The following is a 24,052-nucleotide window of genomic DNA, read 5'->3' as shown; positions in this document are numbered from 1 at the left end:
TTTTATAAGGTGATAAAACAACTCATGAAGAAAGAATTCACTCTGGAATTCTCAAGAGACAGAAAGTCTATGTCTGTCTATTGTACACCGAACAAACCAAGCCGCACGTCCATGAGTAAGATGTTTGTTAAGGTCAGTTCCTCACTTGAGAAAGTGTAGTTATAGAATGGCTGCAAAAGTAGCACAATACTTAAATTACGGCACAACTGACTGCAGCTTGAGGGTGAAGAAAGGACTTTGTAATTTGAGCAAATGTTGTAATGAAAAGGGGTTTATTAAGCTAAATTACTTTTTTTTTTTTTTTTTTTTTTGCCTCGGCAGGGTGCTCCTGAAGGTGTAATTGACAGATGTACACATGTCCGTGTTGGAAATGCTAAAATACCATTAACCTCAGGAATCAAGCAGAAAATAATGTCTGTCATTAGAGAATGGGGAACTGGTAGAGACACATTGCGTTGCTTGGCTCTGGCGACCCATGACAATCCACCCAGAAAAGAGGAAATGAATCTTGAGGACTCCTCAAATTTCATTAACTATGAGGTAAGTTTAGTAAAATATCTCCCAAACTGGAGAATGGTGACTCCTTATGTTTTGCTTCTTCCTTGAGGAAGTTATATCTGAGAATTTTCTCTTTCTGGGTATTTTTGATGTCGGACACAATAGCCACATGTGTGGAGGGAACACTCAGTTTAAGAAGAGACTATATGTGTCTTTGAAGAAACTGTGTTCTTGATGGCTGGTATACATGCTGCTGCCTGGCTAAAAGCATGAGAAGAAATCGGTTAAACAGCCACCTGCAAATTGTATTATTTTAGATAGATACATAAGGTCCTCGGGATCATAGCACCTTAAACTGTTCTCAGAGACTGACTCTGAAAAATATTCCGAAAATTGCATTGTGGTTTCAGCTTTAATGGTTTTCAGTTTGACATTGCTCAACTGCAAGACCTCTTTGGGGATTTTTGTGATGGAACATACCTGCCATTTTGTGCTCCGAGGGTCAAGTTCACTTCCCTTCTTCCATACTGTCAGCTGCAAAAGCTCTGTCCATGATTATCCTCTTAGCTACTCTCTAATTTTTCGGTGAAATCTGGATCTAGGATTTAGAGGTGGGGAAATGACAGCAGTTGTGTGAGCGTGTTTGGCTTGTGCACTGTGCTCCTGGCACTGATTATGAAAAAGAGAGACTTGACTGCTTGCAGGTTGAATTTGCAAGGCTGACAACTAGAGCACATCTTAACTAATAAAATGAGTGCATTTGAAGCAAGATATGTTTGGAAAGGTAGGATCCCATTTCAGAGTATGGACATGCTCTGGCAATTAACTGTGTCCTCCCATATGCGTATCATGTAGATGATACCATGTAGCATTGTGATTCCAAAAGCATTAAAAATTCTCATTTACCTCCTCTTACTTGTTAATGTGCGTGTAGATTTGTGACCTTCCAGTTCTTCTCTAGCTGCCTGAATTCAGTGTCAGAGCTAGTGCTGTAAAGACTTTGTATGGTGAAACAGGCAACACCTCTGAAGTAGCCCTTTCAGGAAAAAAACCTGACATAAGAGCAAGTATGTCATGCGTAATATACTGGTTTTGACCAAATGGCAGGATGACATAGGCCTCAATGTCTTAATTGCTCAATGTAGAACCACAGAATATTGTGGACAAGGAGTAAAAACAAATGCTGCTATGCTGAGAGATGTTTACATGCAAGCAAAATGATTGTTTCGCTAATGTCAGATGAGACGTCTACAGATCTTGCACTAAAATGTGGTGCTGTCTTGTTTCAGACCAACTTGACCTTTGTCGGCTGCGTGGGTATGCTGGATCCCCCAAGAATTGAAGTAGCTTCATCTATAAAGTTGTGCAAACAAGCTGGTATTAGAGTTATTATGATTACTGGTGATAACAAAGGCACAGCAGTAGCTATTTGCCGTCGCATTGGTATCTTTGTGGAAGATGAAGATGTTTCTACAAAAGCCTTTACTGGACGTGAATTTGATGAACTCTCGCTCGCTGCCCAAAGAGATGCTTGCCACCATGCCCGTTGCTTTGCTCGTGTAGAGCCTTCCCACAAATCTAAAATTGTTGAGTTTCTTCAGTCTTTTGATGAGATTACAGCTATGGTGAGTAACTGGACTTTTACTTGGTTTGAAAGGCAGACTCTGTGTTTACACCCAAACTATGTCTTGTCAGACTAATGCCTCATTCTGGAAAACGCTTCTTCCATGTTTTCCTGAACTCAAAGCCTCAGAATAGTTCTGCACTTAAGTGATTTTTAAAGATTCAAAACCACACCCAGTGCAAAATTCCTTTCTAGTCCTATATGTAAGTGCCCAGCTTATTATTTTTTTTTTTTCCCCCCCCCCGACTTTAAATTCTTGTTTTAGACTGGTGATGGTGTCAATGATGCCCCTGCACTGAAGAAAGCAGAAATTGGAATTGCCATGGGTTCTGGTACTGCAGTGGCTAAAACTGCTTCTGAAATGGTTTTAGCAGATGATAATTTCTCAACTATTGTAGCTGCTGTGGAAGAAGGACGTGCAATTTATAACAACATGAAACAGTTCATTCGCTACTTGATCTCTTCCAATGTTGGAGAAGTTGTTTGGTAGGTTTAAAGTTTTGCTCGGTTTGTTTTTTTTTTTTTTTTCCTTTGAACCAGAGCAGTGATGATGGAGTCTTTTGGTTATTTATTTACTTCCAGTATTTCTCACTAAAACCAGAGAAACAGGTTCTCAGGTAATTGATCATTGTGATTGTGTGGAAGTCTGCATACTTCTAGCCTAGTCTTTACTGGAGAATTTCAGCACACCACAACAAGATTTACATTGCATATAACATTCTATCTCAGTAGGTGGCTAAAGCTTTACAGTTATTTCTGATTGGAATAATTCTCTAGAATAGGAAAATAAAAACCTTAATCAAATATTACAAGATCTGATATTTCAGATAACTTAGCCACAGATATAAGTTAGATGTTTGCTTAACCTCAAGTTACAGAAGAATGTGTCTTCTCTGTCTTTGGAAGGAATGGTGACCCAATGCCACAGAATGCATTTCTGGTAACAGAATGTAAATATTAATCTCCTAACAGTTGCTTATATCAAAGCATACTTTCTCCCGGAGTGGAATATAAGACAGCAATTGTCTTGCTTGTTTCTTGTAAACTTTAAAGCTGTCCTTCATATGGCTCTCGCTGCAGCCCCTGTTTCTGTTCTCTTTATTCACACAGGCTTGGAGCCATGAAAGCTACACGCTCATCAAATTTTTGTGGGCACTAGCAGTAATCTCGCTAAATGAAGCTTAGTCATTTGAGCTAAAATGCTATTATGTCTGCAAAAGTTTTAGTGTCTTTTAGAAAGTGGCTTGCAAGCCTTTATGCGTGTATGTATGTGTATATATATACCTATATGGACAAGTAGAGTGTAGGACAAGGCTAAAGCAGAAACTGTTTGATTCCTGAAGTTACCAGAAGAAGATAATGCTTCAGAACTTACATGCCAGTGGTTAGAAGTGTTTGCTACTGGATATGTTTTTAGTTTTCTGAATATGAATATTCAGCTTGTGATACTGAACGGGTAACTCCGTACAAGAGAACGGAAGCGATGTTACAGGCTTAGGCATTAAAAGGACTTCTTTACATGCACAAGAATAAGCTTATAACTGGTGGGTTTTCTTGTAGTATCTTCTTGACTGCTGCCCTGGGTTTTCCTGAAGCTCTAATTCCTGTCCAACTGTTATGGGTAAACCTTGTGACGGATGGTCTCCCTGCTACTGCTCTGGGCTTTAATCCTCCTGATCTTGATATCATGAATAAGCCACCACGCAACCCTAAAGAGCCATTGATCAGTGGATGGCTCTTCTTCCGTTACCTAGCTATTGGATGTAAGTAGTAATAGCTTTTCTATTTTTTTTTTTTAACTAAACTTAGGCAGGTAAATTGGGTTTTTTTGAGATCCACTTGAAAGCAGTTTGTCTAATCTTGTATGCTGAAATCTTGAAAGCTAGCAATAGATGTTATGTGAACTGGTATTCTTCCTTTTATTTTGCTTCAAGATTCATACTTTGTTTTGCACATTTGCAGGCAGTGCTGTGATCGGGACAGTAAAGTTGTGATCCCCCCCGCCCCCCCCCTTGGTAGCAACCAAAGCCTTAGTAGCATAACATTCACCACTTCATCAGAATATTTTGATTTTGACAACTAGGAAACCATTAGAAATTTTATATAATGCCATACTAGATTAGACCTTCAAAATTGTCTGATAGTGGATGGTGTTACAGTCCTCGTAAAGAAAGAAGCCCTTCAGGAATGGATGAACTCGGGGCCAAGTCTGGCTTCTGTTCTCAAGCAGCCACCTACTTGCCTTTTCGCATTTGGCTCATTCCAGGCTAAAAGACTTTTAGCTCAAAGCATTGAGACAGCAGATTGTAGGCTGACCGTTATTGCATGGACAAGCTTAGGAAGATGAGCATGTTGTGGGATTGGGATTGAAGAACCAAGACCAGCAATTAGTGAATATGCACCTGCCTTAGCCACTGAGGTCATACACAGAACTACTTCTAAATCTGAAAATGACAACTGTAGGTTAGATACAAACCTACCACTTTTGTGCTCAAGTAGAAGAACACACCAGGTTTGCTGGCATGGCTGTAATCTGGGAAAATAAAGGAGTATCAATTTGTGAAATCAATGGGTGTAGATTTAAACCTTAAATATAGGTGTCGTACTGTAAAGCTAGAGTAAGTACCTACGTGGATACTTAATGCACACTGTCTTCATGCCAGAAGTTGTGACCTTAATTTTCCTAACTGACTTCTTAGATCTTAGAGTAAGTAAAGCTCAGTATTAGTTCATGTAAGTACAGACACATTGGGTTCTGAGAGGACAAAAGAAAAATTGCAGGTTGATTACTCCAAGTGATATCCTTGTTTGCCTTAAGTTCTAGCTGTCGGCTTCCATAAGCTGCTATTAGTAAAGTATTTAATGGTTATTTAAGTTACAACTGGTGGAGCAGATTTCTTGCACAGGAGATAGAGGAATTACAATCTATTTTTTTTACGGTACTGGAGGTCTTGAGGTAGAAGTTCAAGTGTGGCAAGTGAGATCTTCTCTTGCATACAGTTCACAACACTGAAAAAAGCACTTTGTTTTCTTTAAGGTTATGTTGGTGCTGCCACAGTGGGTGCTGCTGCTTGGTGGTTTATCGCTGCTGATGGTGGTCCAAGAGTTACCTTTTATCAGCTGGTATTTGCTCAGTTTAATATTCTGGGGGGAGAAGGGAGGTGCATGCTTCTTTCTTACTTGTTACTTGAAATGACTGTCGAAACACAGTAGGTTACAGGAATCTACATAATGAGATGTTTTCAGACTTGTTCCTGTAAAACTTGATCATGATTAATTAGTCTTAATACTAAAGCTCAAAGGTGGGATACCTGAGCTTCTAAACAATTTGAAGGACTGATTGTTGTCTTGTAAGTAAAAGACTAACGGGGATTTTTCTAAAGCTGGCAAAAGTTTAAAACCAGCGCTTATAGGAGTCATATTAGAAAGTTTTGCTTTCATAATACTCACTGCTTATTTCTTAATTGCCTATTTTATATTGTAAAAGTTTAACAAGCTGTGGAAGTGAGTTCACATTGTTCTGTTCTAGAGCCATTTTCTGCAGTGCAAAGAGGACAATCCAGACTTCTTTGGTGTCGACTGTGTGGTTTTTGAGTCTCCATATCCAATGACAATGGCTCTTTCTGTACTGGTCACCATAGAGATGTGCAATGCTCTCAACAGGTTCGTATGTCCAGATGGGAAAGCAAAGTTTCTGCACAGCTTATCCAAAATCCTGCCTTTTGTGCAGTTTGATTCTTAGCGTATGGACAGCTCAGCTAATGAAGAATGAGTCATATTTCCTTTCTGAATCCTGGTAGTGCAAACAAAATGACTCTCTTAGATAACATTGGAGATCTCTTATCATAAGGTATATTTTTAAGTCTGCCAATTCACTCTGGTATTTTACTAAGCATGAGCAACTGAAATGTTTTCCATTATTTCTAATCTAAGCTTAATCAATCAGATTATCTCTCCTATGTTGGTATAAAGTGATATCAAGGAGAACTAAAATAAGAATGCTGAAGATATGGAAAATAGTTTTTCCTGCCCTAAGGGAATGTGGGTTTAGCCAATTAATATTAGATTATAAATGGAAACCACTAAATAGCACAATGTCAAGGGTATTTTTCTTCAAATAGCTTAGAGGTCAGTTAATTTAAAAACAAATAAACTTTAAATACAAGTGTACTGCGGTAGTCCTACATAGTAAGATATTGCTCTACATCTGATGTTCTGGATCTCCGCCTCTTCTGCAGCATAGCCTAAGTGCAGATTGTATCTGAAGAGCAGAATTAAGGAACAAAGATTAAGAAGGTGCAAGTACTTGACCCTCTGTATTTAACCCCCAGTCATTAAATGAGCTTCAGAAGAAGTGGGTGCACGAGGTCCCCAGGCATACAGTAGACTGGGGAGGATTCTGTCTTACGCTGTCGTGCCCATCTTTTGCGTACCCCTCCCATGGAGAGGATGTTGGGGTCTTAGAGAAAAGGTAGACTAGATCAGGAAGGAGCAGAACACACAAAAGCTTTCAAAAATAAATGTGTGGCTGAACTGTGACTGCCTTGCTAAGCAGATTTCCAAGGTAGTTTAAAGTTGCAATATAAATAAACCATATCTTGGTGTCTTCCTTTCCTTCATGGCTGGGATAATTGTGACTTGCCATGCTGCTTTTCTTTCTAGCTGGTTTTCTGATTTATGGAATTTCCTATTCATGTCTTATGTACACATATGTACCATGTTTCAATTGCAGTCTATCAGAAAATCAATCCTTGATGAGGATGCCCCCGTGGGAAAATATCTGGCTCGTGGGCGCTATTTGCTTGTCCATGTCACTCCACTTCCTTATCCTTTATGTGGAACCGCTGCCAGTAAGTGCACATATCTTACACCCATCCCTGAGCTTGGAGATAGAGCAAAAACTTATCTGGAGCTTAAGGCAAGGGATGGAGGGGGAGAAAAGGTGTAACGCTTGGCTTTTCTTTCAGATTATCTTCCAGATCACGCCTTTGAATGTGACGCAATGGCTGATGGTATTGAAAATCTCACTACCTGTCATTCTGCTGGATGAAACACTTAAATATGTGGCCCGTAACTACCTGGAACCTGGTAAAGATAGTGTGCGGCCTGCCACCAAACCGTGTTCTTTGTCAGCATGCACCGAAGGAGTTTCCTGGCCGTTTGTGTTCATTACTATGCCCTTGGTTATCTGGCTTTACAGCACAGACACTAACTTTAGTGATATGTTCTGGTCTTGACTGACATGGTGACAAGTTTTACATTCAAAGAAAAAGTTTAACTTAATTTTTTTATTGTTTAGAGCAACTGTCTATTTCTGCTGAATTTTCACATGAACGTATTTGCCGGTGATGGAGGTTTCATAATCTAGATTTTGGTTTTTTGCTTTTTCTGACTTCAGTGGGGGCAATATATTCCTCTTTTATACACAGTTAAAGTGTCCATTGACATGTACAGAGAACTAACACTATTTTATGCAAATATTTTTTGTAGATGAAAAGCATGTACAGTGTTCTGTTCAATAGTCTATTCATCATGTAAAAAAAGTAAATTTTTTTTGAGCCAGCGGACACTATCAAACTAAATTGGCAGCAGATTTTAGGGAATGAATGTGTGTCGTCTAAAACTAAAAAAGCATGTAACTGTTTGTCTTCTGCATGATCATCCAAACTTAATTTGTCATAAAGTCAGGTTTTATTCATAAGCAGAACTTTCTGCACTGGGTAGAGAGTACTGCTACCTCGTCAGGATTTCTTCTTGGTTTTCCCTCTTCCTGTTCCCTCACTCTTGGTTCTTGACTGTCCTTGTTTACACCAGTTTCTGTATGAGGTATGCCTAATCTTGCTCGTGCAGAAAATATCATTCCAGGTGCAGCCTGCTGGGGTTCTTCCATACGCTCAACACACATATAGGGTTGTTTTTTTAAGATTATTTATTTAAGTGTCTATTGTATTTTATTGTAACAGACCTTATTTTGCCAGTGTTGCCCATTATGCAGGGATAGGGAGAGCTACTTCTGTCTACTTAAATCTAAACCAAGCCTTTTTAACAAACACAATCTGTTTTAATTCAAAAGAGGGTTTAAGTTGGGTTTTAATACCTTATTTACATGTGTCAGATCCCTTCTCTCCCCCTCCCTCCCTCACCCCACCCCCCTTAAGATCAAAACTTGTAATGAGACCTGGAAAAATAACTTGCACTGCATAGCTAGAAATTGGATTTCCTACACCTAGGGCACTAATGACCAGTTGTATACATGGAGTTACTCTGCTGGCCTGTTGTTAGCCTGACTTGAAGTAACAAGCTCGTGTGTGTTTTATGTAAAATCTGTAAATAGCACATGACCAAATTGAACATATTGTATAGAACTATTTTTATTTTAATGTGGCACTAACCACCTTCATTACTACGGTAAATGTTAAAGCATGTTTTCAGATTCAGTCCTGTATCAACAATGTGTAAGTCATTAACAGTCCTAACTGTGGTGTTTTTCTCCAATGCCTTCCAACTTTCATCGACTAAAGTGAGTATTTCTCTTCCATTTCACCATGCCAGTGGTGACTTGCTGTAAAATAGCATATGCTGTATACATGTTGAAGAATAAATAGTAATTACCTTCATTCCCATGCTGTGTTTTGTCAAACTCTGCTGTGCTACATTATTATCACCACTTTAGACTCTTTGTTTTGTGGTCTGAAGCTCAAATTACCGATTCCAAAGGCAAAGCACTTGCTTTTGGTTTAGTGTATTTTAGGTCTTGTTTTATAGCACCCAGGAGCCTTAGTGCCCCGAGATCTTACAGCTTGTGGTCTTAAGTTTGAGATAAAATTGGACAAATCTGTAACTTAAGACAGTGACAGCTGTTCACATGAATGTTTAGTGTCCAAAACACTCTGGTACTTGTGGTCAGGTGCTGGTTTACTCCAAAGCTTTTTCCTGCTCTGAAATAGGGGATGCCCCTCCGAGCTGACCACCCTTCCCGAGTCTCTGCTATCTGCAGTGCTCCTCTTTGCAAAAACAGCTTGCCGCTTCCAGTAAGCGGAAACACTTTGTACAGTGGTCATATGAAAAGACAAAAAGAACAAGTCCCAGCTTAACAGGATAGTCTTTGAAAAGTGTACTGGGGTCACTATGTCTTTGTAGACATAGTGTTATCTTCTGCTGGCTCAGTCTGCTTTAGTAACCAAATTCAAACAGCTTTCTGATTCCTCATAGAGGAAAATGATAGTTAAAAGCTATGTTCTGTTGGTGCCAGCTGGAATCCAGCAAGCACAGATAATTCTCTAGGTTTCAAGCTTTCAAATATTGATGCTAACCGCAAAATACACAGACGCTATCTGAAACTGCTGCATTGTGAATACTCACTGTTTGTATAGACTTTGACTTGTTTAAGTTGATGCTGAAGTGACTCAGAGGAGCTGGACCTGCTGATGTAGTAGGTGTGTTGCCGAACTGTAAGCATTTAAATCCCCTTGAATGCCCTCTTTAGTGTGGAAGAAGCTGTCTTTGCCAAACAAAGGTTTTGCGTGCCACAAAACCAATGGCCAGCACTGGCCATCTGCCGTATCAATAATAAATGAGCAATATGAGACTTGTCCCTCTTTCTTGAAAGAGAAAAATAATAGGTCATGTGATCTAGGATTCCTTGAGATCAAAATACATACAAGTATGGTATTTGTTGGCAACAAATACTAGCAAGTTAGTTCTGTGCGCTCCCAGCGTTATTGACAGACACTTTCCAGGGCAGGAACGCCACTGAATCTCTGAACACTGGTTCTGTGTGAACCTCCAGAGCACCATGGTGGTGGGCTTTTTAAAGCCACATGTCTAACTGCCAGCATGAACGATTCTGCTTCTTGTACAATCCTGTTCCTGTCTTATGCCAAATAATCCTGCTGCACACTCCCTTTTTCCCTGTCTCTGAGAAGCTGAAGGGGAAAATGACTGTTGATAAGTAGAATTCAGTCTTCAACAACTTCTTTGTTGGATCTCTGTCTGTGTTGAAGATGAATCTTACTGCTTGTGTCACGGATTTCCATAGTGACAGCTGAGAGCTCACTCAATTGCATGTCTTGGGGACACTTGGATTAGGGCCTCGTGTTCCTTGGAGTTTTTGCCTTTGAAAGCTGGATGACTGGTGGGTAAACGGAGTGGCACTCATCCCTACAGGCTCCCGAGGTTATGGGAACAGTCAGGTTTTATAGGGTGCACCTTAAGATAGCTTGGGGTCTTTATCTACCGTGTTTTTCTTTTATTTCTCCCAGTCTTGCTGTCCAAATTTTCCTGTAGAAATGAAGCAATAGGGTTCCCTAAGATCAGCACTTACTTATCGCGGGTTCAATGGCAGCTGTTGCTATGCTTCCAGTACTTCTGTTTTCCAAGCGTTGCTGCTACCTGGTGAATGATACCTTGCGTGGCCTGGACTGGCCCAATGTTAAGACCTACCATGAGCTTCCTTCCAGGCAGTGGAGCACCCTGCCCCGAAATCGCTGTCTGCTGCCAGCTTCCTTGTGATCTTGGAGCTGGAGTGCTGTGGGCCTGGTCTTAGCCCTTCCCAGTTGAGTAGGCTGTGGGAGGTTGCTCGGGAGTGCTTCTGGCATTAAACAGCGTAAGGCAGCTGATGGCTTGGCTTTTCAATTCTAGAAACTACAGAAACACAGTCCAAGGTTATTAATGCATCGCAAGAAAATGCGTTAACTAAAACGCCTACCCTTCATTGTGTAGGTCCTGTCATTATTTAGCTGTCAGTCCTTTCATCTAGAGAAGCCGGGAAGGGAGGACTTTGATTTAGAACAGACTTGCCAGCATCTCAGAGTTGCAACTCTTGCTTAATTTCTTTGTTCCCTACATATTTCCTCTCCAGGCTCCTCACTGGACTAGGGTCATCTGGGGATAGATGTAGGTAACTCCTGTTTTGATGGGTTAGCCCTGTGAATATATAAATGGAAGCACTTATTTAAGCAGAAATAACTCAAAGTTACCCAGGCTTTATCTCCCACCCCATTTTTAGAAAATAACTTCATATTTTTTTGTTTCCTTTTGCGCTCAGTTCACTGAGCTTTTTCATCTCTGCTGTTTTCTGGATTCCTTAGTGTCCTCACATATTGCTACTTATTTTCTAGTGCGAGAGAGGTGTGTAAGACCAGCATTGATCAGGTGATTGATGCTACCTTATGCCAGGAACACCAGGAAGGGTATTGGCTTGTGCTGGGAAACCCGTGGGGTTTGGTATGAGAGCAGCTCCTCCTGAATTCAGTGTTCTCTAGCCTGGCCCAAAGCAGAGCAAAGAAACTGGTGAGGCAGCTGCAGGCATAGGACGAATATTGAGACAGGGGCTTTTATCTTCATAGTGCCTCGGGCCCTCTGCTTTCAAATGGGAGTGATGCAAAGTACTGTTTGTGAGCTACACAACGAGCTGCTCCTTTTTGCTGGCATCCAAGCAATAAAAATAGTTCATATTTGGTTTCCCAAAGTATTATTGCAAACAAATAAGTATGAAAGAGGCTGCAGAAAAATATATACCAGTCTGTCAAAATGCTACGAGGCTTATGTTTGTAGGGAGGCTCTTTTGGAGAGGGCTAATGGTAAGAAAATGAGTTTTTAATCTGATGATAAAATGCAGTACAGCAGTCCTCTGTCACTGTTCCAAGAACACAGCTGATGCACAGAATATACATGGTAAACAGCTTAAAGACGGTTGAATTTGCTGAGATGAAGGGAGGTAAAACTGATACAAAGTTGTCTGTCTCTTGCACCTGTCTTGTTTACTTTTTTGCACTTCTAACCATTAACTGTTTCCCTAATCTCTGCTAATTACATCCTTAATTACATTAATAATGCATTTTCAAATCTTAGCAGGAGAGCCTAAATTTTATAGTGTTGAAGCAGTGTTTTGAAGAGCCGCCATCAAGTTCTAGGGAATCTGAGTACACTGTTCTTCTCTCCTAGACGCAAGGCTAACCTTACGCTCTATTTTAGGGGTAAAGTACAGTAGTAGCTTTATTACGTTGTACTCTACCCTTTGCCTACGCGTTAATCTGTGTAGTTTAATGACTTCTTCAAAGCTTTCCTACTGCTTCCCAGAATAAGCTGCGTAACTTGGAAAAGGGACATTGTTAGGTCACTTCGGGGCCAACCTTGCGATATAATGCCTTGATTAGGAAAAAAACCCTTAAAGCTCTGAAAAACTTGAGCTCAAACTGTTTAGTATGGAACTTGAAAGTAAAAATTACAAATGAGCGAGACCTCTCTATGGCCACGAGTCATCCAAGAAAGGCAAAAGCTGTCTAAAGGTGTCTTAATTCTTCGTCACTGCAGTCTTCCGTAGGAAGCGCTGGCTTTGCTGCTAAGGGAGCTCTGCCGCCTTCGGAGGAGCCGAGCCGCAATCCAGCAGGTTCTAGGCTTTAAGGACAAAGTAACCTGAGAGTGTCCCTTCAATGACAGAGCAGCCAGTTACCAAACTTAACATTCTTTCTTCTGTCACTGTTGATCTTAGTCTTGCTTGTATGATGGTACTTAGCATTCATCCTTTCATTAACTGATGCCTTTTCTTTCTTTCCTTTTCAGCAATACTGGAGTAATCGCTTCCTAAACAATTTTGCAGAAATGTAAGGTTGTTTTGTTGCGTGCATGTGTTTTTAGCAACACATCTACCAAAACTTCTGCATGTATCATGTGTAAAGATTCTTTGCTTTCCCTAAAACAAAACTCATTGTGTTCTCTGTGGAAGAAATGTGTGGTACCATTAGGACTTCATTATACAGATGTACAAACGTGCAATATAGCTTACCGAGTTGGAAACTCTCTCCAGAGAAGTTTGGGTTCTGTGCTGCATGGAGAAGAGTTTGTTTATCCTTGAACAAGAAGCGTGGAGCTGTCAGCCGATTTTCCACATTTCTGTATGTAAAATGTCAGTTTATACCATGTACAATATCAAAATAATGCATGCCTTCGGTTGTAGACAAATCTTTCTCTGTATTGTATCATCCAAACATACTACTCTATAACAGCTTATGTACAATGCTATCCTATTTATAAAATTCATTGAAAAGATTAACAGATGAATGTTAAACCGTAAGCCTCCAGTTCATAACTTTGGATTTTTTATCATGTGTGCAAATCAACCTATTTTGCACTGTAATGTAACTTATTTAAATCTAAGGCAGTAAGACAGATGTTGGTGCAATACAAAATCTTGTGATGCATTTATCGAAAAAACAACAGCCGACTTAGCCAGTTACCACAGCTGCATGTATGACCTCTAGGAGTTGTAAATAAGATCAGTCGTCTATTTACATGCTGACAGTAAGAAGCATCACACCTAGTTTCATTTGTATCAGGTAAATAAATTTATTCTACAATACGTACTTTGCGTGTTATTTTATGCACTTTGTTTTCTGCAGGTACATGCGTACATACTTCAGCGCGCTCTTACATTCATGCCAGGATGACACTTACTAGCACCAACACCATTGCAATCTTTCCTCCTAGAACTATGCAGATGCCAGCTGCTCTTCCAGCAGTATTGACCTCCTCGCTGGTGTGATTTCCTCTGTCCAGGGGCTTGTGTGTGTGTTTAAGGGACACTGTCAACTACTTTGATCACTCAATTTTTTTAAAATGCTCCATTGTTTGTAAGATCCCTCTGAGAAACTTAAAATAAACATTTCTTTCCCAACTACATCTTTATTTTTTGTCCTTTTCTATTTTCTAAATTGCCCCAGCCTGAAGTAGCTGCTCGTCTCTTCCCGTAGGCAAAAGGACGATCGGCCAAAGGTGTTGGCTACAAAGGAGCAGCCTGCTGGCAGCGCTTCTCTCCGTCACGGCTTGTCCCGTTCCCCAAAACACGGGCTGTTCTGCCACGAGGAGGCTGTGTCAAGCATTAGGCCAGACTAAAGCACTCCAAGGGTAAAAGCTGGATTCTCCAACTGTCCTGTAATGCTCTGGAGTCCATAAACTAAATTTTGCTTGGAGGGAGAGGAGGGGGAGCAACTTCAGCCAACTTCAGTAATGTGTTTTAAATGAAATGTAAAGCTTCTTAACCTCCAGCCCGCGATAACCAGCACGCTGCCAGCAAACAGTGTTATCCAAATGAGGTGACATGTCTGAGACCCTTCAAACGCAACAGCGTGAGGTTTAAAAATACGAGGGTTGAATGCCATTGTTCAGCTGAACTGTAAGATGGCGGAGGATGCACTAATACATAGGGCCGAACAGCTCCTGCCTGCTTCCTACTATGGTAGTGTTGTTCTGAGCGAGCTGAGCTCCGCTCGGCACCGCTGGGCTGAGGCTGGCAGAACCGCGCTCCGCACTCCGTTATCTGCCACTGCAGCTCTTCCCACCGCCTTATTTATAGCCTGTCTTCAGCAGACACCACCAGCACTGTCACCACGAACCTTCCCAGCGGCTCCGCTGCCCCCAGTACACCCGCAGGCAGCGGCAGGTGCCCCGTTAACCTTTTATGCAGACACCTGAGCTAAATGATTAAAATAATTCTTCCAGAGCACAGTGGAAGACAGTGGCACCTCTGCCCTTGCCCTAACTGCCAGCCTTGTTTCCATTAGGAAGCACCGAGAGGCGGCTGAAGTCCAGTTTCGCAGACCTACGCCCTCGCGCGCTGCACCAACACATCTGCGTGAAGGGTGCTCCTGCTGCCCGGCTGATCCGCTGCCCCTTTCTTCAACTCGCAGAAATGCATGTCACCAGCACTGACACCAAACGTAACGATGAGTGACGATACGAAGTCATTATTCAGAAAACAGCTCTCGCTCCGTCTGCGTTGCTGTCACGGCGAGCTACATTCCACGGATGGTTTCAGCGTTTCAGCATTCAGACAGCCCCTTGCTGGTGAGCAAACAGAGACCAAACTCTCCACTTGTTTTTAAACATTTTTTTTTTAAAATTATGATCTGCAAGATTAACTCATAACTAGTCACCCAAATGAACTGCAAGCAGCACTTCGGAGTACAGCCGTATGAAGAAGCCATGACGCTCAGCGGGTTGCTAGGAACTCGAGTGCAGGAGTATGTGGTAAGAGTTGCCGAGATAAACAAAAACAGCTTCATCTTCCCCCTCCTCCTCCTCCTCTCTCTGCAAAGCCCTGCTCTAAAGCAGGATGAGCCCACTGACAGCCACAGAGGAAGAACACAGTTCCCCATCGTTCAAGTTATTAGGCATCATAGGTATATTACATCAAACCCTAAATACTGAGGGCAGAAAATAGCCCTATTTTTACACCGAGGTGAATTTGTGTGCGATTAGAACCCACATCCACCCCCAGCAGGGTCAGGGCGGGCAAGAAAGGAGAAGAGCCTCTGGGGGAGGAGATGGCAAATCTCCTCTGCAGCCTCAGCTAGGAAAAGGCCGCCAGAAAAGTCACAGGGCTGTAGAAGACGGACCAGCAATCCTCCGTCTGCAGAGCTCCGAGCACCTGCAGCGTTCTTCTAAACTACTTCATCCCAACGGTTTAACCACGTGGAAGTGCAGAGAAGCCTTGGGACATCATTCCGCAGGCTCGGGCTATTTGCCTCATCAGGTCAAGTCCCCATCATTTGTGTAAACACAGTGGGAACTGAATCAATAAGGTTTATCCCCTTATAAGTGACTCAATAAGGGTTTTCCTCTCCCCCCTCCTGGAGCTGCTGGCGGGGAACGTGCGGTGTGGTGGGCCCACCTAGACACCGCCGCTGGAATTCGTGCTTTTGGGGCAGTGCCAGACACGGGCTTTTCCTGACATCACCAACTTTAAGAGAAGAGGTAAAATTTACCAGTCTGGCTCTTCAGGCACAGCAAAGGAAAGGACCCGTAGGCTGATTTTACACGTGTAGGTTCAGGAGCCTGAGGAAAGCAGGCGCGGTGTGAGCTGCCCTTCGCACGTCGCTCAGCCCAAAGGGACTGGCCGTGTCCCTGCAGACCCAGAGAGTGGCTCTGAACGGTGGCCAGCCTCCGACAACCGCTTGCTGTGTCCCATTCGGCCTCTCTTTGAGGCAGAGAGGCCACCATAATTAACTGAAATAAAGTTCAGAAACAACAACAAACACCCAACACCCGCTAAGTCCAGGCTGCTACAAACCCCCCTGCTATTTATGCAGGTAGCAGAGTCAATTTTTCCTACAGAGGCAGGCAAGGAACACTGCTTTACTGCCGGGGTAAGATAACATCAGCGGCCAACTACGATCAAGCTGCACCCAGCTCATGCCTTCGTAACCAAGTCACAAAGCTCCAGCGCACCGTGATTGCAAAACACCGAGCGTTTCCATCTTGTGCTTGCTGCTGCCCCGCATGCGGCGAGGCAGGACAGCCCCGACCGAAGTCGCAACGTCAAAGAAGTTTCTCCTGTCACTGCCCTTCGCCGTGACTTAAGCACTAATGCGGACCTTCAGTTTAGGGACGAGACTGACCTGCACCAGGCAAACCATGGGCAAGAAAGCTCCCACCACCCCTTAACTCATCAAACGTGTGTCCTTTCCCTTCCTGGGAGAACAACTTCACTGTCCGTAGCCAGGCTGACTCGGGACTGCCATGCCAACAACTATTCATGGTGGAGCTCTTCAGCTTTCCAGGGATTCCTGCCAAATGTTCGTCATCTCACCATGCTGCAACCAGCAATTCCAGTCCTGTTTTGCAGTGGCCCCCTTGCTGTAGACACAGTTCACCTCTGGCTCTAAGTTATGGGTACCAAATCCTGCACCATTATAAAATCTAAGCCTCTGGTTTGTGGGCACCGTCAGCTTCTCGGGGCATCCCGCCGAGGGGCTTTACGCCTTCAGTGAACTGACAGCAGAACCCCCCAAGCCACAGCCACCCACCCATGCTCACAAACCAGCCATCAGGTGCTGGAAGCCTCAGCCCCAACCAGAGAGTACGGACTCACGATGGGCTGCAAACCCCACGCTGCTCTTGCTCGCAGCTCCCAAACCTCTCATAGATCAAAAAGAAAACCAGAAGGAAAACGCTATAGCATTGACTCAATCTCCAGTCCATCAGCCGAGGCACGCAAACCCCAGGTGGCCTGTCAGAAACAAAGGCCAAGTTTCCAAAGCACCCAAAACCTGCTTTAACAAGTTCCCTGCCTCCCACTGTTACAGAACCTCCCCAAGCAGCACCGCCAACATTTCTACCCACATCCCACCGTTGTGTCAACCAGATTCTGCAATGAAACAGCAAAAAGCTGTACGCGACATGCCAAAACTAGCCTGAAGAACGAATGTGCGTGCTGCACAGCACCAGATCGACATCAACACACGTAACTAAACCAGAGAACGGCTACTGCTGCCAGCGGCTGCCTACCGCAGCGGGGAACAAGGTGCTTGTTCCCTTAGTCCGGGTTGAAGGACAGGGCTAATAAAGGTGTTGAAGTGAAATTCAAGCACCTAAAATTGAAGTCCTGAATTCCTTTCTCAAGTTGACGCTGACCCTGGAGCACACAGGCTTCCCAGGACACTTCTCTCTTCTTCTTGGGAATTGCTCTAACTCCTGAGGTTGCTTTTCTGTGCCTACTCAGAGCTGCCCTGGTGAGACCGGCTCAGCATTTAGCTCTTTCCTACACCTCATCAGGTTCCACGTGCTCATTAGGGACATCTACCTAAACCAGAAGGGCTTTTATCCGACAGATGTACTTTGAAAGATTAACAACATCCAACCTTTCACAAAATGGAGCTGCTGACGCTCTGATCTTAAAGTTTAATGGGATTAAGAGCTCCCCTCACCAGCTGCACGGCAGGCGTTGGTCTTTGAAGTCTTCACCAAGACACTTCCATCTCGGTGAAAGCCCCGCTGGCAGCGTCCCACCAAGCTACTCGGTTCCTCTTTTACCCGTTGTTAAGAGCCCAGTGAGAAGGCAGTCCTCACTGGGTTGGCACTGGGACTAGACTGGGGTTAGGAGTGGGCCGTGGGCTTTCTCCTCCCCTCAGGGCAGGGGAGAGGAACAGCCGAGTCCTGCCTCCGACAGGCAACGCTTCCCTTCGTGCCACGGCTGCACCCCCAGCAGCCCCGTGTCCTCCCCAAGGAATCCCTGTAGCAAGTTGTAAATGTCTCTACATCTATTTAAGGCCAGATGATGGATGTTCTTCCTTCCACCACGTAAAGCCTCTGAATTCACGGCATGGATGGTAAATCATAGAATCATAGAATCATTAAGGTTGGAAAAGACCCTTAAGATCATTGAGTCCAACCGTTAACCTATCACTGCCAAGTCCACCACTAAACCATGTCCTCAAGCACCACGTCTACCCTTCTTTTATTCATAGATTAAAATCATCTACCCTCTTTAAATCATAGCACAAAAGGAGATTAAACCAATCTGTTTCCTGATCACCCTTCTCGGGCAATAGAGGCAGCAGGAACAAAAGCAGAAATCAAAGCACAGGAAGGGTTAAACCTCTTTTGCAAAAACTCAAATATTTCCAGGGCTGGAGCGTTGCTGGGTGGAAGGTCCTTCAAACTTCTCAGAGCCCAGTATTTCCCTAAGGGGAGCAAAGACTTGATGGAATCCTCCAGCCTTATTGAATTGGCCGAGTTTCAGTGTGACATTATCGTCCGCAGAACAGACACCGAGGTTAGCTGGAGCCACCTCCTTTCCTACCTATTAAAAGTTGTCCTGGTGAGCTGAGGAAATGTTAAAGCCTGTCTCCATACCCAAGTCCTCCTCCTGGAACAGCCAGCAGCAACACCAGGATCCAGTAGTTACCCAGGCCAGCTAGAACTTAGGCTAAAACAAGAATTATTGGGGTTTTTTCAGAGTAACGCCAAACTTTCCCCTCATTAGTTAAACAGATACCCGCATTCCGGGCCACGTGGGACTACCAGATCGACAGGGACAATTCAATCCATACAAACATTGCCTCCATCTCACCTTCACTATGGACCTCAGCGGGAAAACCAGAAACTGAGGTTACGCCATCTTCCCCCTCCGTCGCTGGCTAACCAAGTTCTACAAGGCAAAAAAGCTCCTCGGTCACAGATCGCAGCTTTTTCCTGGCTTCCCGACAGACAAACATTTATCTCGGGTACCCTATGGACGGCAGCTTCCACAGAGCAGTCTAAGGAAGATGCACATCCACAGATTGCAGTTCTTGCTCTGCTGGTGTCATCATCCTTAATTTTCCTGGAAAACTATTTAGTATTCCAAGAGGCTAAAGCCAAGTTACTAGCCTCAACACATCAAACCATACTGCACGTCAAGGAATAACACAATATACTATACACTAAACATTAGGAAGAAAGCAGGAACAACAAAAATTCAGGGAATTTTAAAATAATTAAATAGTTCTGGGAAAGAGCTGGCATCTTAACAGCCTTTATAGCAAAGCACAGGGCAACGCGTCGCCTCTCCAGCAGAGGAACAGGTCCTCTCGTGCTGCCAGATCAGCCCAAGTTCTTGGATCAACTGCCAATGTCAGTAGCTCACTTCTGCCAACCATTAACCTCTCCCAACCCAGGGAGCCCAACTGGGAGATGTTCCAAATCACCGACCCCCCCATTAGCTAAGCAGACTCTGCTGCTGCCGCCTGCCCGTCCAGCCACTTCGATTTAATTGGACTTTTTGTTCTCTGTAAACATTTAAGAAATGTATATCAAATCCAAGTCTCAGGACATGGAATTTTTCTCCCCCCTTTGCCCTCTGGACAAGGCTCACAGCGCTGCGGAAGGCACAGCCGACAGCTGGAAAAAAAAAAAAATAGCTGAAGTGTCCACAAGGAAACGTTCAGAATGCGAGGTCAGCGTTCCCCGCCACGCCACGCTCTGGGCAAACCCACGCCGCAGGGCGGGCAGTTCAGTAGCTGGCATCTGTTGTCCTTTCAGAAATGGTACTGTCTGTGAAAGGCCAGATGCAGAAAATCTGATCCCTTTTCAAATTCCTAAGTCAGGATCGGTACTGCTCTTGTTAGATCCCGAAATCATCACTCTATTTGCATGCATTGGTGTTTTGATGGGATGATAAAGGAGGAAAAGGAATCTGATCTCCAAACTCGCAGAGTCCTCGGCCTCTCCGGGGAAGCTGTTTGAAAGGGAGGCTTTTACAGTGTAAACATCCCCCCGCGGCCCACCGCAGCGGAGGCTTCCCCGGCACATTCCATACCCAGCCTTACACAACCATCGAGGCCCGCAAGTAAGCTCAAGGCTCAAGACTGAGCGAAAACATAGATTATTCCTTCTATTTTGTTGTTGTCATCAACAGCGATAGACACGGACTAGCCAAAGGGCTTCACTTAATACCTAAATCGTTCCATTGATGTTCCCCACATGAATGTTTTACTCTTCCCTGAGCTTTGTTTGCACCAGAATAATTCTTTTTCCCCGCACCCAAATGCCCAGCCCTAGGCATCTCCCTGCCTCCTCTTGGCCGGCTTCCAAATGACATCCTAACCAGCCCACCGGTCCTAGGAACGCAGCAGGGCTTGCGGCGGCAGCCCCCTGTTCCCCCTTTCCAGGGCAGCATTCCTCCTGCCCTCTTACCCTTCCCTCCGCCACCGGGTTACCGGACCGACACGAAGGTGTTAATGATCACCAGGGCCTCGGGCCACAGCCCCAGCCACTCAACCAAAGCTTCGCAGTTCTGGCCCCCGCTTCTCAACACGCTTAAACCAACCAACTTGTTGCAGGGCTATGAAGTGGACAGGTAAAGGATTTAAAAAAATATAGTAAAAGGAAAAACAGCAAAAAGGTTTGCGGAGTTAAAAAGGAAAAGAAGGGTGGGAGAGGAGTGGGACTATTTTGGCGGTAGGTTCTGGGATGAGTTCACAGGATTACTTTTCAGGCTGTCACCCTGGCAGTACAGGAAGGTAACAGGTAAGGGTATCGTTCTTTAGGCCCACACTGGATCCTCTCGATGAGGAAACTACAGCAAAAATCGACGGCCGTGTACCTGAGTTCTGCTGGGTACTGCATAAAGTTGTATCAGTTTACTGATGGGCCGTACTGAATGTACATTACCTAGAATATGCTACTTTAAGCCTTGCCTGAGGCTATTTAGTTTGAAATCATAGGTTTATACTGAGTTTAAGCCCACCTAAGGTCACTAAATTTAAGACCCCTGGAGACTGCACTAATTTAGATCTGGTTTTTAAAAGGTATTTGGTTATGGTATATTTGTGTCACTTGAAATTACACTGGCAGACACAGCCTTCGAGATTTCCTTACAGCCGAGATCTAAGTGAGGAAATCAGGTTTGCTGAACAAGAAACACTCCCTGCTTCTGGCCTGGGCGGATCAGCTTCCACCTCACTGAGCTCCTGAAAGGCAAGGAGGGAAGAATCACCACACAAAACCAGGCCTAACGAGGAGGACAGCTATGGAAAGGAAGAAAAAAAGTCTTAGTTAATCGGAAATCTCTCTGTAATCAGCAGTAACGGAAAAGGAAGAAGCACCTCAATTAGACAGAAAACACATTGGCCAGCAGCCCTCAGTTCCTTCTGTTATCTCTGCTTCGCAATTCTTGGATTCCCAAGCTCTGGGAATCAGAATTAGAAATACTGGCAATATGTCAGGTGTTATCAGCACGTCGCAGAATAAAGCGCGGGCAAATCTCTTGCTACGGGCCCTGCGTTACGTAGATAATTCCTAGCCGCATCACAAACGCATGCTGATTTTAGACTCTGGTGAATGAAGACCTTTAGCCCTTGCCCAAGTCTATGTAAGGCTTGAAGAAATTCTGTCCCTTTGCATCACTTCTGTCTTTCCTATCGCAAAGTGGGAAAAATTTAAAACTCACTAATGACAGCTGGGATTGAAAGTCAAGGATTTCAAGCGAACAGAGGCGCTCCATCCTTAGCCGGCCGCAGAGCCTAGCACTTGCAGACGTGCCAGTGCTGTGCAGTACAACCGGATGGCAACGGCGTTCTTGCCTCACCTACAAACGGCTCCGCTTTGGGGAGCTTACATCACGGATTTGACACAGTCTGAACTTCAGGTTTTGGCTTTATGATCTTTTCTTCTAGGGTGCACAGCATATGATTAAGGGACGGAATGAGGTCAGCTGCTCATTATGGGCTAATTGTTACATTCCCTGAACTAGAATATCAGTAACTGTTTGAGAGTACAAGATCTCTGCAAAACCAGAGATCACGTTCTGAAATTAGAGCGCTAATGAAGGCTCGTTAATAGGCAAGAAGAATCCCTCTAGAATTCTGAAGCTAGTGCCAAATATATCTACCTCTGTAATCCCAAATGCACTCGACACGTATGGCATCTTCAAGTTCCTTACTCACGTACCGTACAACTGTTAGCAAAGACAACACGCAAGCCATGAAACCCCGATACCTCGGGCACTCACAGAGGTATTACTTCCAGGATGTGAATGAACTTCTCCCTTTCAATAAGCAGCCAAGTTCTCAGGAAAAAAAAGCAGCGAGGGTACAACTCTATTTTGACAGCTGTCTTAAGGTGTTCGTAGGTGTACCTGGACTCACTCGCTAAAGCCGCACGTAAGTGCACCGATATTTTCTTTACAGCACACTCATCTTGAAGCAGTTTTCGTTTCCCGTCTGTTCTAAAAGGAGAGATTATCAGATTATCTACAAACACGCTACCGAATGGTTTGAGTGAAACTGTGGTTCTTTGATTTCCTGTTCTGTGTAAATGTTTCAGAGAAACGCGTAAGGCCAGGGGTTTCCATCTGCGATTAACGATCTATTTAAAGGAATCATTAGAATAAAATGGCTGAGCAGCTTGCAAAATATACATCACATACCTCATATGCTTCTCTCATCAAAATTAAATGCGTCCTTTCTTTAGCTGAACAACATCAAGACTTCCTTTCATCCACAAGAGAGGTTTGGAACACAACTAGAAAGCCAAGGAAGCTACCCAGCGCTCAGATGCAGAATAGAGTCTGATGAATGCTCGAGTGTGAGGAGAAAACAAAGCAGTTTTTAAAAAACAAAAACAAAAGAACAACAGAGAGATGCTTTGCATTTGCTTGTACATTTCTTTCCGTTATGAAAGACATGCAGCGAGCTGAAACCTACCCAGGGCATCGCAGAGCAATGGTATAAACAGATTCTTCATAAAAGAGGCGGAGGCTCGGGCCTCTCATCCACCAGAAGGCAATTAACGGGATGTTTGCTCTGACTGAAATACAGCCCTTTGGTGGAGTTGTTTGATGAGAGAGCGGCAACAGCCTTTGCCAAGTCAGTCGCCGGGACAGCAGCACACGCTTGCCTGGCCTTCCCGTACAGTCTGCAACCAACCATCATTCAATCTGGTCTCGTGTGGAAAGTCTAAAGCCCACAAAATTCCAGAGGACAGATACCCGGCTGCTTTCTTTTTTTAAATGGATAAACGATTAGACTCCTCCCTTGTAAGATGTGACATACCGAAATATTTCCCAAACAGACTATAACAGAAGCCATCTGCCTATTCTTTTTGTTGTGCGTTTTTCTAAGGGATACAATGCACATCACAGAGGGCGAGATATTTTATCCTTATCTGCGTTATACATCTGCAGCTAGGGGGAAGCTTGTTTTCTGTGTCATGTATTTGTATCGAGTAGCTATTTTCCCTCCAACTGATACTCAAAACTGTATTTTAGCTTTGTAAAAACAAGTCTGTGCGCTCCCGCATACCTGCGGTAACAGAATAAATACAAAAGGAATCAAATTGCCAATATAAAGATAAAAATGCATGTTTTAGTAAAGAGTAAGGAAATCAGAACTCTACGAAAAATAAGAGCAAGAAGTAATTCCTCCTCCCACACATCAAGCCCACAGAACCGAAACGGCTTCTAGATTACACAGAGCAGCTCACCCTTGAAACGCTGATGCTGAGAATTTGTATGTGAAGCAATGCAACTTTGCTTCAAAAGGTGAGGGAAAGCACATGAATCCAAACATTCCCTGACAAAAATATGAAGTATATAAACAGGGCAAACCCAAGACAATATGTCTATTTGCATAATTTAGCATTTCTACAGCAATGCAAGTGAAGAGGCATGAA

The 24,052-nt window shown here is 43.7% G+C and overlaps 1 protein-coding gene across 2 annotated transcripts in view; it reads left to right on the top strand.

The window, feature by feature from the left end:
• ATP2A2 (ATPase sarcoplasmic/endoplasmic reticulum Ca2+ transporting 2) overlaps positions 1 to 13,746 on the top strand; it is a 49,124-nt gene extending 35,378 nt beyond the window's left edge. Inside the window, exons 12-21 of one of the 2 annotated variants that reach the window (XM_082325471.1) lie at positions 10 to 132; positions 322 to 540; positions 1,788 to 2,123; positions 2,388 to 2,608; positions 3,683 to 3,885; positions 5,160 to 5,245; positions 5,652 to 5,785; positions 6,855 to 6,972; positions 7,090 to 7,210; positions 12,686 to 13,746. In XM_082325471.1, coding sequence (XP_082181597.1) covers positions 10 to 132; positions 322 to 540; positions 1,788 to 2,123; positions 2,388 to 2,608; positions 3,683 to 3,885; positions 5,160 to 5,245; positions 5,652 to 5,785; positions 6,855 to 6,972; positions 7,090 to 7,210; positions 12,686 to 12,699 — 1,575 coding nt within the window. In that variant the 3' untranslated portion in view covers positions 12,700 to 13,746. Of the gene's footprint in view, positions 1 to 9; positions 133 to 321; positions 541 to 1,787; positions 2,124 to 2,387; positions 2,609 to 3,682; positions 3,886 to 5,159; positions 5,246 to 5,651; positions 5,786 to 6,854; positions 6,973 to 7,089 lie in introns of both variants that reach the window. The other variant, XM_082325470.1, reaches the window with a different exon arrangement.
• Positions 13,747 to 24,052: the final 10,306 nt, after the last annotated feature.

Source organism: Platalea leucorodia (genome assembly GCF_965183815.1).
Source record: "Platalea leucorodia genome assembly, chromosome: 12".
Classification (NCBI taxonomy): domain Eukaryota; kingdom Metazoa; phylum Chordata; class Aves; order Pelecaniformes; family Threskiornithidae; genus Platalea; species Platalea leucorodia.
The sequence above is the reverse complement of the archived record's forward strand: the minus strand, read 5'-3'. Positions and strand labels throughout refer to the sequence as shown.